Below are 14,328 nucleotides of genomic sequence, written 5' to 3' on the forward strand. Positions count from 1 at the left end.
CATTGTGACTCGACTATGTTGTTTGGTCACTAAATCGTGTCCAACTCTGCGGCCCCATGGACTGCAGCACACCAGGCTTGTGGGCCCTTCACCATTTCCCGGAGCTTGCTTAATCTCATGTCCATCGAGTTGGTGATGGCATCCAGCCATCTCATCCTCTGTCATCCCCTTCTCCTCCTGCCCTCAATCTTTCCCAGCATCAGAGTCTTTTCCAGTGAGTCGACTCTGCATCAGGTGGCCAAAGTATTGGAGCTTCAGCTTCAGCATCGGTCCTTCCAATGAATAGTCAGGGTTAATTTCCTTCAGGATTGACTGGTTTGATCTCCTTGCTGTCTAAGGGCCTCTCAACTCTCCTTCAATCTAAAAAATAAATTAATAATAAAAAATACATGTATATATAAAAACACCTTCTGAGACACAGAAGCTGGACCTCAGCCAAGGGAGCTTAACTTTCCAGGACCCCCTAATGCTGTCCTTCCCAGAGCAGGAGGCCCCACACCTCCTGGCAGGAAGCATCCGGGTCTCCAGAAACTGCCCCCCATAGCTGGGGGCTGCTGATCAGGCCCCCCTTCCTTCCCAGGAGGCCCAGCGGCCTGGGCGGGCCCCTTGAACAAAGGCTGTGGCTTCTGACTCATAAAGTGGGTCTCCGAGGTCCCTGCCCTGGGAGAAGCAGGAAGCAGGGAGCAGGGACCCTCAGGCGGGCAGACATACTCACCCACCGGCTCGCTCCACCACCACTGCCCGGGGATCGGCCAAGTCGCTGAGCTTCTGGAGCCCAGGTCTCGAGCCGCAGTGCAGCAGGAATGAGAGCTGTGCTCCCTCTGCGGGTCTCCAGGGTCCTGGCCTGGGACCCTAATGCTGAGGCAGCCCGAGCGTGGGTTGGAAAGGAGTTTGCAGGGACAGAGCACTGCAGAAGGGACTGAGTGGACAGCAGGGGACAGAGATGATGAGGGCGCTGCAAATGCAGCCCACCGCCCCCCTGACAGACCAGGGAGAGCCTAAAGTTTTCTCCTGTTAATCGCCAGTTTTATAGCCTCAAGACAAAATTCCTGCTAGGAGGTTAGGTGATTGGTTAGGGCATGGAGAGAGACTGCTGGGGTGCACATTCTAGCCTAATTTGGGGTCAGGAAGCCTACAGTGATGATGGGCGGGGGTAGGGGGCTTTGGGCAACAAAGGGGATCTGTCGGGCCCGGAGCTGACCTTGCTTCTGGGCTCCGTGTCAGTGGCCTTGGTACAAGGCCTCCCACCTGTGGCCTTGGGGCAGGACTCAGCACCTAAAGAAGGTCTCTGCCCTCCCTTTGCTCCAGATCCCCGGAGGGCGCTAGGACGGACCCCCACCCCCCTGGATGACCCAGCCTCAGACTTCAACCCCGTCCACCCCCGCCAGCTACCTTATGGAGGTGCCAGCACCCCGACAGGCCCCACAGGCCCCGCCGTCCAGGTGGAGGGGGGGACAGAAGAAAGCATGTGAGCTGGGCGCTGTAGAGAGGGCTGGCCTGGAGGGAGCCCCGGCTGCTGGGCTGGCTCTGGAGCCAGACCGAGACCTCCTGGGAGGACAAGGGCTGGTCGTAAAGAAGGCCTGGGACCAGCTGCCCGGGGGAGACCCAGCCTCAGGGTCCTGGCATGGGAACCCAGTAGGCGCTGGGGGCTTAGTCTTCATCTTGCCCTCCCTGTGCCTTGAGACCAGCAGGACGATGGTGGGCTCAGATTGGACACCTGCCAGTTCGGGCCCTAGAGCAGCAGACCAGGACACTCAGGAGCTGGTGAAGACACGACTGAGGTCCGGGTCTATGTCGAGGTGGCAGCAGGCCACCAGCACAGGCAGGGTGGAGAAGCTGGGTCTCTGCAGCTCCCCCAGGGCCCGCGGCCAGTGCCCGGCCAGGTAGATGCCAGCCATCTCATTGCCGCGGTGGCCCTGTCACTGCCGGGGGTGGGGGGCAGGACCTCTCAGGCACCAGCAGCGAGCACGTGGCCAGTGTGGGGGCGGCTCACCTAGAGGGTGGAGCTGCTCAGGCAACCCTGGCACTGACGCTGGGCCCAGTGCCATGGAAGGCAGGAGGGGGCGCCTTGACAACCTGGACACTCCTCCCTCACCGTGGAAGGGAGAGGGTGTGGAGCAGGCACCACCCAGTGCACCTGCTGGGAGGGGCAAATACGGAACTCTGTCTTTCATTAAACCCTCTCGTGGATTCTGTGAGCATCCCTATGCGCATTAGCAGGAAGTCCAGCGTCTCCCTCTCCCCGTCTCCCCTTCCTCGCTGTTACAGGAACTGGGTCATCCTGCTCTACAACTGGAGAGGAGGAGGTTGGCAAGAAGAGGCAGCCCACCAGCTGCAGCTCTATAGGGTCCGCCACATGGGGTCGCTGTTGAGCAACACCCCTGCCCGCCATGGGCCCTCGGGTCCTGCAGTCCCAGAGGCAGGGCCCTAGCCTGCTTAATAACTGTTCCCCAGGGAGAGCTGGACCTTATATAAGGCTAAACGCCGAAGAACTGATGCTTTGAATTGTGGTGCTGGAGAAGACTCTTGAGAGTCCCTTGGACTGCAAGGAGATCAAACCAGTCAATCCTAAAGGAAATCAACACTGAATATTCACTGGAAGGGCTGATGCTGAAACTCCAATACTTTGGCCACCTGATGCAAAGAGCCGACTCAATGGAAAAAGATCCTGATGCTGGGAAAGATTGAAGGCGGGAGGAGAAGAGGGCAACAGAGGATGAAAAGGTTGGATGGAATCACCAACTCAATGGACGTGAGCTTGAGCAAACTGTGGGAGAGAGTGAAGGACGGGAACCTGGTGTGCTGCAGTCCATGGGGTGGCAAAGAGTTGGATACGACTGAGCGACTGAGCAACAACAGCAACAAAGCCCCTCAACTGGCCTTCAGAGGTGGGAGGAGCTTCAGCGAGGACCAGCTGTTGGCACTGGCCCTCCCGCCCTGTGCTCCTGAGCCCAGGGACCAGCCGGAGCAGCTTCCTCCGTGGGTTTCCATCTCAGGGGCCTCCACCTCTTTCCTTCGTCGGCCCTGCTCATCCCTCCTGGGGAAGCAGAGATCTGGCTCCCACAGCAAGCCGAGCCTCCAGCCGAGGGCACAGCAAAATGGGGGTGCAAAGAGAAATATTAGGAAGAGGCTGACATGTCAAAAATATGATCCTTTTTAAAGGACCAAATAACAATGACAAGAAAAAGTCAGAACTTGGCTGGACTTCTCTGCTCTTATTACAGCTTCAGGTTTTATTTTGAGGTGTTACGTTACTTGTAACATTACGGTGGAGGAAACGCTATCCTTTCAGTGTTTGGGGCTACAGACCCATCTTCTCTGCAGATGCTAAATAGTGATTTTGAGTGATTTCTCCCACAATTTAAGATTTTATTTAATACACTTTTATATTGTAGTTACTACGTGTCAGACACTGGTTTTTGTTCTGTTTTGTTTTGTTTTATGTGTCCGGATTATTCAGCTTATAGGATCTCAACTCCCCAGGGATCGAACCTGAGCCCACCATAGTGAGAGCACTGAGTCTTAGTCACTGGACTGCCAGGGAATTCCCCCCAAACCCTGTTTTAAGCACTATTAGCTGTTTAATTTAAACCTCAGGATGATAGGAGGAGATCGTATAATCCCAGTTTTACAGATGGGAAAGCTGAGACCCAGAGAAGTTAAATGACTTGCTCAAGATCACACAGATACCAAGGCTTTGAAGCCAGACTTCGCCATCCGCACCTGTGACCACCAGGGCACACAAGGGCAAGCATCTTTCTGAGGTAACTGGGGTCTCCATTTCTACACACAGCCAGCTGGCGTCTCAGCAGACACCCCGTTGCGTTGACTGAGGAGGTGAAGGGGCAGGTGGGCAGGGCCATCAGTGAGGGGCATCTCTTGGCAGTCCCTGCTGGGTTGCCCCCCTTGGGGCCAGGGCAGAGGTTGGCCCCAGCAGCCTTGGCCCCTGGGTCCTCTCCCAGGACCAAGCCTTCCGGCCACTGTGACTCGTCTTCCAGATGTTCAGTGGTGAGGACGTGCTCTGTGAGGGGGAGCCCACCGCGTACCCCATTTCATCAACACGGTGCCAACCATGAGAGGGGCATTGTCTTCATCCAAACAGAGAAGCTCACGTTCTCCAGGCCTGCCCTGCCCACACTGGCCCCCCGCCCCAGCCTGGGCCCACAACCCAGGCCACACCTGCCTGGCCTCAGACCTCCCTTCTGAGCAGTGGGTCCTGAGACACAATCTGCAGCCCAGGGCCCCTCTTTGCCCCCCACTGTGTGCCACGTTTCTTGCCGAACCCGCACCTCCATGCCTCAGTTTCCCATTCTATAAAATGGAAGGTGTCCAGGGGTCCACAGCTCCTGTCCTCTCTCCTGTGCGGGAGAGGACCCGTCTCTGTGACCTCGGGATCTGGGGCAGGTCTGCCTCAGGGTGGTCTTAGACCTGCTGTGTGTTCTGTGGCCAGGGCTGACTGTCTCTGTGCCCACACTGTTTCATCACAGCCCAGGGGGAAGATCCCATAGTGCGTGGGGGTGGGGGTGGGACTTGAAGAAAGATTGCCCTGGGGCCAGCAGGGGGGCTTTCAGAGGAGGCCATGGTCCAGAGGAGGGCTCCAAACCCCCTATGTTCACAGGCCCACAGAGTCGATCTGGGAGGGCAGAAGTGTGTGGCTGTGTATGTGCCCATGTGTGCAAGTGTCCAGGCATGTCTGCCCAGGCGCTGTATAGGTGAGCACACATTTTTCTGAGAGCCTCAGCACTTTGGCCCTTCTTCCAGAAGGATCCATATGTGGCTGGTGGCACAGCCCAGATGTGTGTTTCTAGGTGTGTAATGAGCCCAGTGCTCATGGGACTCAGGGGGCGTCAAGGCTGGGGAAGGGGTGCAGCTCGACAAGGCTCTCCCCATCTGGGACCACCTGCCCAGGTGCAGGGGTGCAGGGAGGAGGTACAGGTAGGGCAGGTAGGGTGGGGGAAGTCCCAGCAGGGAGGTTGAGACGGTCAGCGTCCGGGAGGAAGCAGGCCCAGTCCTGCCCCTGGGGTCCCCTCTGTCCTGACCAGGCACTCTCTGCACTGTCCACCACAGGGCCATGCTGGCCGGGGCGGGATGGAGCCTGGGCATGGCCTCACCGTCCAGGCCTCCCCTACCCCTGTGCCTGAGAGCTTCGCTCCTGCCTGACATGGGGGCTGGAGGAGCCCGGAGCTCCGTCCTCCCCAGCTCTCCCTGCCTGGGCCCTCTACACCCTCACCCGGCCCATCCATCTCCCTGCGGCCACTGCCGCGCTGCCTCCTGCTATTGAGCAGCGAGATGAGAAGGTGTGAAGGATATGGGGGCACCCGGGACAGGCTGGCAGGCAAGATGGATGAGGGGGCAGGGGGCCAGGAGGTGCCTCGGGCAGGAAGAGCGGACCGGCTGGGGAAGAGGCTGTGCAGAAGGGAGGCGTGCCTGCGTGTGTGTGCGCGCGCATGCGTGTAAGAGACAGCGTGTGTTTCTGTGCAGAGGAGAATGTGCACTTGTGCACACGTGTGGTGGCAGGTCACTGAGTCTTGAGTCTGTGTGTGCCCATGGGTTGGCATGCCAGTGAGCTCACATACATGTGGCAGGCTTCCCATCTCACAGACCAAAGGCAAGTGCAAACACGCACACACACACACACACCCCAGAAGCCAGTAGGCCCCCAGGCCCCTGGGAGTCCAGGCTGAGGGGGCGCCAACCCCATCACTTCTCCCATCTCCCCCCTGCCCCACCGTGGCTCCTGGGACAGGGTAGCATGGCTCCACCTCACTAGGCAGCCCCTGGGAGCCTCTGGGACTCTCCCTCACAAGGGCAGAGGACTTGCCGCATCCTGCCCAGCAGCAGACCCCAGGGCTGGGTCTGTGCCAGGGTTGGCCCTCACTCTCCCGGTGGGATTCCTCCCAGCCTGGCCCCAGGGACCTGGGGCATGGGGCGGGTGGGGGGGTGGTGGTGAGGCAGCAGCCCCCCTGAGCTGAGGGAGGAGAGTTTGCCCCCAGTGTGTGGGTCCGGGAGGGGCCGGGGTGTCACGCTGTCCCCAGAGCTCGACTGTGGAGGAGCTGTGGGGTCCAGTCGACTTTGGGAACCGTGATCGGGCACGCTAGGCCCAGCCCAGTGCGCTCTCGAGCCTGGTGCCCCAGCCAGGGCCCTAGAGTGGGCCAACCCAGGGTTAGTCCGATGACCTGCGCTGGGCCACACCGCAGGAAGCAGCGTGGGGGGACCCCCCTCCCTTTCTGACTGGCCATCTGCGTGTTCCCTGAATGCCCCACTCCAGATAGCCAGGGGCTGCTGGGGAAGGTGCCCGGTCAGGACTTGCCCCCAAGGCCTCTGACCTGGGCCAACCTTCCCCGACCCTGTGGGGACCGTGTAGGCACCATCAGCCAAGATGGGGACAGCTTACTGCACCCCCCAGGCGGGGCCAGCCCATCCCAGGCAGAAGCGATTATGCACTTAGTTCAGTTGGGGAAACCGAGGCTCAGGGCTGTCAGGTCCTGCCGGTGTCCCAGCTCATAGGCTGAGCGGTCAGGAGGACCTGGCCTCCCACCCCCCAGTCCAGGGTGGGACTCTGCTTCTGCTCATACACGTGGCTGCTGCCCCCTTGCCTTTCCGGCCCAAGGTCCCTGGTGATTGCATGACAGCAGCTCCCGGTCAGGGGTCTGGGTCCCGGGAAGAGGGCAGCGCCTCTGCCATTCAGCCTTCCATGCTTCTACCGCAGCTCCTCGACCTCCCCGAGGCCCTGTCAGCCCTGGTCCCTCCATTCAGCCGGGCCCAGACCCCTGCGGATCTCCCAGCCTGTCCTGGAGGTGGGCCCCGGCCCTGCGTGCATCTGGGCCCATTGATCAGGAATGGCTGGGGGGCTCCAATGGGAGGGGAGGAAGCCAGGAGCAGGGACCGGGAGGGGGAGAGGCGGCCTCGCCACGTCAGCGCTTCCCCACCTGCCCTCCTCCCGCACAGCATCGCGCCTGCAGCTGGAGGAGCCCAGCCCGGGGCCTCGAGCAGTCCAGTCTGAGGGTGGCTTGCAGAAGGGGCTCTGCACACCCCAGAGCCGAGGTCCCACCTGCAGAGACCAGGTGCCTGGCTTGAGGAGAGAACCAAGACGTAGACGATCCAGGAAGGAAGGACAGACCTGCCAGGACGCTGGGGACCGAGGGAGGGCCTGAGCACTGAGCCGTGCTGCCAATGGACCGGGAGACCAGGAGAGGCTGACCACCGGGGCGGCAGGCAGGGACCCCAGCTGAACCACTGTCTCCAGGAACCGGAAGTCCGGGCTGTCCCATGGCAGGTAAGGGGCAGGCGGCCAAGGCAGTCCCACAAGTGGGTTCAAGCTCCGGGGTGGGTGGGGTGGGGCTGGGTCTAAGCTTAGGGGACCAGGGAAACCCTACTGTACCCAGGGCCTGGGCAAGAGGATGGGGCAGAGGCAGCCCAGGCTGAGGCCTCAGGCCCCACCAAGGCGGGCCCCATGCAGCCATCCAAGTGCCAATGTGGGAGTGCTGATAGGCAGCAGGATAGAGCCATTTCTGGGAGGTGAAAGCCTTATCAGGCATGGGGGACCTTGGGCCTGGCCCCTCCTTTCTATGGGCCTCACCCCTTGTGTATCAAGGTGGACAAGGAGCCGCAACTTCCCCTCCAAATCTGACTCCATGTCGGTGGAAATTGGCAATCAAGAGGTGTTGGCTTTCAGAGGAAGTGGGCAGAGGACAGGCCCCTCCCCAGAGTTACTGAGGGCAGCACAGGGCAGCATGTGAACCAGGAGGGGCAGGGTATAGGCTCAGAAGACTGGGGAGCCAGTAACCAGCCTGCGAAGCCCCCAGGCCCAGCAAAACCATGAGCCTCTTTCCCCTGGGACACATCACCAAAGACGCTGGGGCTGGCGTTGGTTATCTGGATAATGTACCTGCCCCAGCAGGACAGCTAAGTGATGGGCAACTGCCCACCTGATGGCCTGGTCCAGGTGATGGGGGACATCGGCCCATCCACCCTTCATCTCTGGGGGATTTAGACCTGATATGGCCCGTCCCCTTTCAGTAAGACCCACCCATCCCCAGACTGCAGAGCTTCCAGGGACTTTAGTGAGGTGCCACTTCTCACACGTGGCTCTCAGGGCTGCTGAGGATGGGGCCACTGACCTTGGACCCCACACTCTCACCTGGTACCTGCTATGCACTGGCTCTGGCCAGGTGCTGCCCGCCTGTCAACTCATCACAGGAAACTGTGATCATCCCAGGAAACTCCCTCCATCCATGGATCTGTCCATCCATCCATCCATCCAGCACCATAATTCTACCTCTGCCCAGGGGATCACACAGTTTTACTAGGTTCTCAACCCATGTGGGGCTGCTAGAAATGAACAGTCTGCTTTTCAGGATGTCTTTTCTAGTTTTAAAATTTTGTGTTAAAATATACATAACATGGGTCTTCCCTGATGGCTCAGACAGTAAAGAATCCGCCTGTAATGCAGGACACCCAGGTCTGATCCTTGAGTCGGGAAGATCCCCTGGAGAAGGGCATGGCAACCCAATCCAGTATTCTTGCCTGGAGATTTCATGGACAGAGGAACGTGGCAGACAACAGTCCATGGGGTCTCAAAGAGTCAGACATGACTAGCGACTAACAGTTTCTTTTTCACTTTTTCAAACATAACATCAAAACTATCATTTTAAGTATTTTTAAGTGTTCAGTGGCATTAAGCACATTCATATTGGGGTGCAACCATCACCACCATCTATCTCCAGAACTTTCTGCATCTTGCAAAGCTGAAACACTGTCCCCATTGAACATTAATTCATTCCCTCTCCCTGCCCCTGGCAACCGCCATCCACTTTCTGTTTATGAATTTCGCTACGAGGCACCTCTTATGAATGGAATCATACAGTCTTTGTCCTTTTGTGACTGGCTTGTTTTACTTAGCATAACATCCTCAAGGGTCATCCATGTCATGGTCTGCATCATAATACCCTTCCTTTCAAAGACTGAATAATATTTCCTTGTCTGGATACACACGTTCTTATCCATTCATCCATCAGTGGACAGACACTAGGTTTGCATCCACATTTTAGCTGTTGCGAACAATGCTGCTCTGAATACCAATGAACCCGTATCTGTTCAGCTACTTGCTCTTGGTTCTTTTGGGCATTCCAGTATTCTTGCCTGGAGAATTCCATGGATAGAGGAAGCTGGCAGGCTGTAGTCCACAGGGTCACAAAGAGTCAGACATGGGCTTCCCAAGTGGCACAGTGGTAAGGAATCTGCCCGCCAATGCAGGAGACTCAAGGAGTCAGACGTGACTGACTAACACTTCCACTTTTCGTAGTAATTCTATCTTTCATATTTTGAGGAACCATCAGTGGTCTTCCACAGGGGCTACACCGTCTAACATTCCACCAGCAATGCACAAAGGTTCCAATTTCTCTACATCTTCACCAACACGTGTAACACTCTTTTGGTTATTGTTTTTGTTACTTGCTTTGGTTTTTGGTAATAGCCATCCTCGTAGGTATAAAGTATCTCATTGTAGTTAAAAGAAATTTTTTTTAATAAGAAGGATGGAGCCATGGCAAACTTTTGCACAAGCCATGTGCCAGGACTGCAGACCAAAAATGGGCTCTTTTATCTTTTTAAGATTTATTTTTGGCTGCTCTGGGTCTTCATTGCTGCATGCAGGGGTCATTCTTTGTGGTGGTGCTTGGGCTTCTCATCATGGTGGCTTCTCTTGAGGCAGAACACGGCCTCTAGGGTCCGTGGGCTTCAGTAGTTACGACACACAGGCTTAGTTGTTCTGTGCCACGTGAGATTTTCCCGGACCAGGGATCAAACCCGTATCCCCTGCATTGGCAGTTGGATTCTTAACTACTAGGCCACCAGGGAAGCCCAAAAGAGGGGCTCTTAAGAAAAAAGTGAGGAGGCCAGAGAGGAAAGATGTTAAAACTGGCTTGGAGAATCCCATGGACAGAAGAGCCTGGTGGGCAACAGTTCATGGGGTCACAAAGAGTCAGACATGACTGAGTGATTAACACAACTTCAGGGTCAGAGATAGGTAAGAGTCATTCACAGTAATTTGGGGATCTCCTTCAGCTCAGTATTCCCTAAGCAGCACGAGGAAGCCAGGTCTGCACAGAACTGAGAAAGACTCCCCCACCCCCACCCCCCCACAACCCCACCTGTACCATCATCCATAACAAGGTCCTTTCTGAAGGGCCTACTGCGTGTCAGGCCCTGTGTGTGTCTTCATGAATCCTCACGTCAGCTCAATAAGACAGATTTAAGAACTCCTTGGGACAGATGTGGAAACTGAGGTTCCAGGAGGTGAAATAATTTGCTCAAGGCCACACGGCCTCCTGATGGCACAAAGATTCCCTGGGAAGCCAGACAGGTCCTGTCTCTGGCCTCCAGGAGCTTTAAGTGAACATTTACCTCATGAAGTGATGCTGAGTTAGGGATACTATGGGAACACAGGCCTGGCAATCAGGGAGGGCTTCCTGGAAGAAGAGGCATCTTAGTGCAGCCTGAAAGATGAAGGCTGGCCAGGTGGAGTGGCGGGGGGTGAGGAGAACAGAGGCCAAAGGCCCACATCCTGTCCTCTCTCCCCAGCCTTCCTCTCTGCTAGCCTTGGGGTATTTGCCCCCTCAGAGACCTACACACTGCCCACGACCAGCTCCAGCTGGGAGCCCCAGCCAGACTCCATGTTACCATCAGGCCCTTCCACCGGTTCCACAGGGGCCCCAGCGGTGGCTGAGCCCACTGAGCAGGGCCCCAAGAACCCACGTGTGTCCAGTGTGACGGTTCAGCTGGAGATGAAGGCTCTGTGGGAAGAGTTCAACCAGCTGGGCACAGAGATGATCGTCACCAAGGCGGGCAGGTATGAGCACGGGGGCGTGAGGGGGTGGTGGGAGGGGGGACAGGCTGGAACCATGCCGGGGCTGCTGAGCACCCCCTCCCGCAGGAGGATGTTCCCCACCTTCCAGGTGAAGATACTGGGCATGGACTCGCTGGCTGACTACGCCCTGCTCATGGATTTCGTGCCTTTGGACGACAAGAGATACAGGTCTGGGGCTTGCAGCTTAGACTTCAGGCACTGAGACGGGGAAGCAGAAGCCCACCCGCTCCCTGGGTGAATAGGGGCCAGTCGGAGCCATGTCAGGGGTCTATCCCTGCCAGGCAGGGATGGAGGGGGCTAGCCCGGGGCAGCAGGCGTGACTGCGGGGACCCCAGACCGGACACCCTTCTGGAGCCTCTGGTTCTTCTTGTGCATATGGGCCAGCACGTGGGCAGTAGGGGACATGTTGACCCCCGTCAGTCTTGGCTCCAGGTGGGGGCAGCAGAGAGACGAGGTAGGCGCCCTGGGGTGCAATCAGGGCGCCCTCGCCACCTCGCTCCGTCCCCAGGTATGCCTTCCACAGCTCTGCCTGGCTGGTGGCGGGAAAGGCGGACCCGGCCACGCCCGGCCGCGTGCACTTCCACCCCGACTCACCGGCCAAGGGCGCGCAGTGGATGCGTCAGATTGTGTCCTTTGACAAGCTCAAGCTGACCAACAACCTGCTGGATGAAAACGGCCACGTGAGGCCCGGGCCACCGTGGGGAGGGGTTGGGCCAGGACAGGGGACACTGGGGCCTGAGTGTGATGAAGCCTGGGGCCAGAACCGGCTGGGGCTTTGATGCCCAATTCCACCTGGCCAGGGGGTCGGACAGCAGAGGGAACTGCCCAGGCCCACCACAAACGCACGAACATAGCATCGTTGACACTTTGTCCAAGGCAAAGATCAGGCTGATGTCAGGAGAAAAAGGAAACAGGGAAGGGGTCTCAGACAGAGGTGGCAACTGAGGCTATTTGAAGAGAAGTCTGATGGAGTGGAGGAGGGAGCCTGTGTATATAGAAGAGGGAGCTATGGCAGGCAGAGGAGCCAGCGAGTGCAAAGGCCCTGAGGCAGGAGGATACTGGGGAGTCAGAGGACCTGCAAGGAGGCTCCGTGTGGCTGGAGTGGAGCGAGAAGCGGCAGCGGGAGGGGAAGAGATACTAGGGGCGGCCTGCACTGATCTGCAGGACCAGTTGGCTGTGGAGAGGATTCAGATCTTTACTCTGTGTGGGGTGGGAGACACGGATGGGGGGGCGTGGTTCTGAGCTGCAGCTCGTGAGGGCCGCTATGTGGAAAATAGGCAGAGGAACCAAGTAGAGGCAGGGAGCGCAGCTGGGAGGTGGCTGCAGAAATCCAGGAGGAAGATAGTGGTGGCTGGGCGGCGTGGAGGCCACGGGGTAGGAGAGGTGATCAGATCCCAAACCATCCTGTGATGGCTGGGATGTGGGAGTGAGAGAGGCCAAGCCTCCTGAAAGCTCAGACACAAAGGGGCCTTTGACTCAGAACCGCAGACTCGCAACCTCACACGCGGCACCAGCAGTTATGAGACGGGGCGGGGGTGGGGGGCCCTGGAGGAAGGGCGTCAGCCTCAGTGAAGGCTGGCTGCCGCCGCCTGCCCGCCCCACAGATCATCCTCAACTCCATGCACCGCTACCAGCCGCGTTTCCACGTGGTCTTCGTGGACCCGCGCAAAGACAGCGAGCGCTACGCCCAGGAGAACTTCAAGTCCTTCATCTTCACGGAGACCCAGTTCACGGCCGTGACGGCGTATCAGAACCACCGGGTGCGTCAGGCCACAGTTCCCGACCTGACTCCCCTAGTCCATCACATGGGAGAAACTGAAGTACCAGGTTCTTAGGCCCGACAGGCGCACAGAGCCCTGCTCATCTCTCCTTCTGGGACTCCATGGGCATCAGCCCACAGTCATTCCCCTGCCTTCACGCCCACTGTCTCTGTGGTTCCTGGACTGAGAGGCCCAGGGCCTCCAGATTGCGGGGATCCAGGGAGGAGAGGGTGGCTAGCCTGGGGCCCCACAGCCTCTCCCCAACTCAAGGCTGACCTCTAACTACACTCTCTCCTCTGCAGATCACCCAGCTGAAAATTGCCAGCAATCCTTTTGCCAAGGGCTTTCGGGAGAGTGACCCAGACTCCTGGTACCGTCTGGCCCCATCCTCTCACCCCATTTCTATCCCTAGGCATCTATTAAGGTCTCAGCTCCTGACCCTTCCTTCAGGCTCACAGCCACTGGCTTGTCCTGGGGTCCCACTGCCTGACTCAGACCATGAGCCTTGCCCTGGGCTCCCCACCATGACCTCTGCCCCCATTCCTGCTTGCCCCACCTCCAGGCCTACATCTCCACGGGCTCCCCACCATGACCCCTGCCCCCATTCCTGCTTGCCCCACCTCCAGGCCTATATCTCCACGGCCCCTGCTCAGCGTCCCGACCCGGAGTCGCAGCAGCCTCAGCCCCCGCCTGCTGAAAGGCTCCACTGAGCGGGAGAAAGGTCAGCCCCCAGGCCCACAGACACTGTGGGACTGGAGCCCGCTGAGTGGTAAGGAAGGGAGGGGACAGGGCCACAGGGCCCTGAGGAAGGAGCTGTAGACTGCTCAGCAAGCTCACCAGGCATCTGTGTGGACAGAGAGGGGAAGCAGAAATGTCTGAGACAATTTTGGACCCAGGGCAGGGAGAACAGTTGAGTAGGGACTAGTTGTGGAGAGCAGGGGTGGTAGGGGGTGAGGGTGGAGGTCTGGTAGACTTCCTGGAGGAGGCGGTTCCTGAGCTGGGCCTTGGAGGACCGAGAAGGAGGGAGGAGGAGGGGAAGAAATTCCAGGCAGAGGCAAGAGCAAGCACAGAGGCTAAGCGCTGGGCAACTTGAGAAAGGAGAGCAGCAGGCTCTTAGACCAGTGGGCTGAAGGCGTGAGGGGAGGCCTGGGGTCCACTCAGACCACGCCCTCCCCCCTTAGACCCCAACAAAGCCTTCACCTCCAGGATCCCCGCCAGGCTCCACCATCAGCTGCTGGCCCGCCCTGAGGCACTGCTGGCCCCAGCCACCTACCCACCCCTCACCTACCAGGGCCTGTACCCTGGAGCCTCAAGCCCTGTCCAACCAAGGGCCCGACCAACACCATACCCCCTCCCCAATATCCAGGCCGACAGGGATCAGGGAGGCCTGCCCCTCCCAGCGGGGCTGGGGCTCCTCGCCCCCACTGCAATGTGCCTGGGGCCCGGCCAGGACCCACAGTGACGGTGGGGGCCCTGTGGACAGAGTCCTCTCACCCTGGGGCCCACTCTCTTCAGCCTTACTTCTGCAGAGACCCCCCCCCCCACACCTCCCTTGACCAGGAGAGCAGGGCAGGTGGAAGCCCAGAGAGGAAAGCGACCTGCCCAGAGTTACCAGGCTGAGGTGGTGCCAGGCTTGGAACTGGACCCCCTATCTCCAAGCTGCCCCCTCTGCCCTGGGGGCGACTCCTCCAAACCCTGCTT

At 58.6% G+C, this 14,328-nt stretch overlaps 1 protein-coding gene across 1 annotated transcript; it reads left to right on the forward strand.

Moving 5' to 3' along the window:
* Window positions 1-5,447: 5,447 nt before the first annotated feature.
* Window positions 5,448-14,160, forward strand: TBX10 (T-box transcription factor 10). The gene is made up of 10 exons (XM_086382942.1): window positions 5,448-5,453; window positions 6,710-6,797; window positions 6,949-7,064; window positions 10,491-10,849; window positions 10,934-11,035; window positions 11,376-11,547; window positions 12,472-12,627; window positions 12,930-12,997; window positions 13,254-13,348; window positions 13,809-14,160. The coding sequence occupies exons 1-10, from the start codon at window positions 5,448-5,450 to the stop codon at window positions 14,087-14,089; spliced, it is 1,443 nt and encodes a 480-aa protein (XP_086239068.1). The 3' UTR covers window positions 14,090-14,160.
* The last annotated feature ends 168 nt before the right edge of the window (window positions 14,161-14,328 follow it).

Source organism: Bos grunniens, chromosome 29 (assembly GCF_055505025.1).
Source record: "Bos grunniens cultivar Pamir isolate PY7600 chromosome 29, Bosgru_T2T1.0, whole genome shotgun sequence".
Lineage (NCBI taxonomy): Eukaryota > Metazoa > Chordata > Mammalia > Artiodactyla > Bovidae > Bos > Bos grunniens.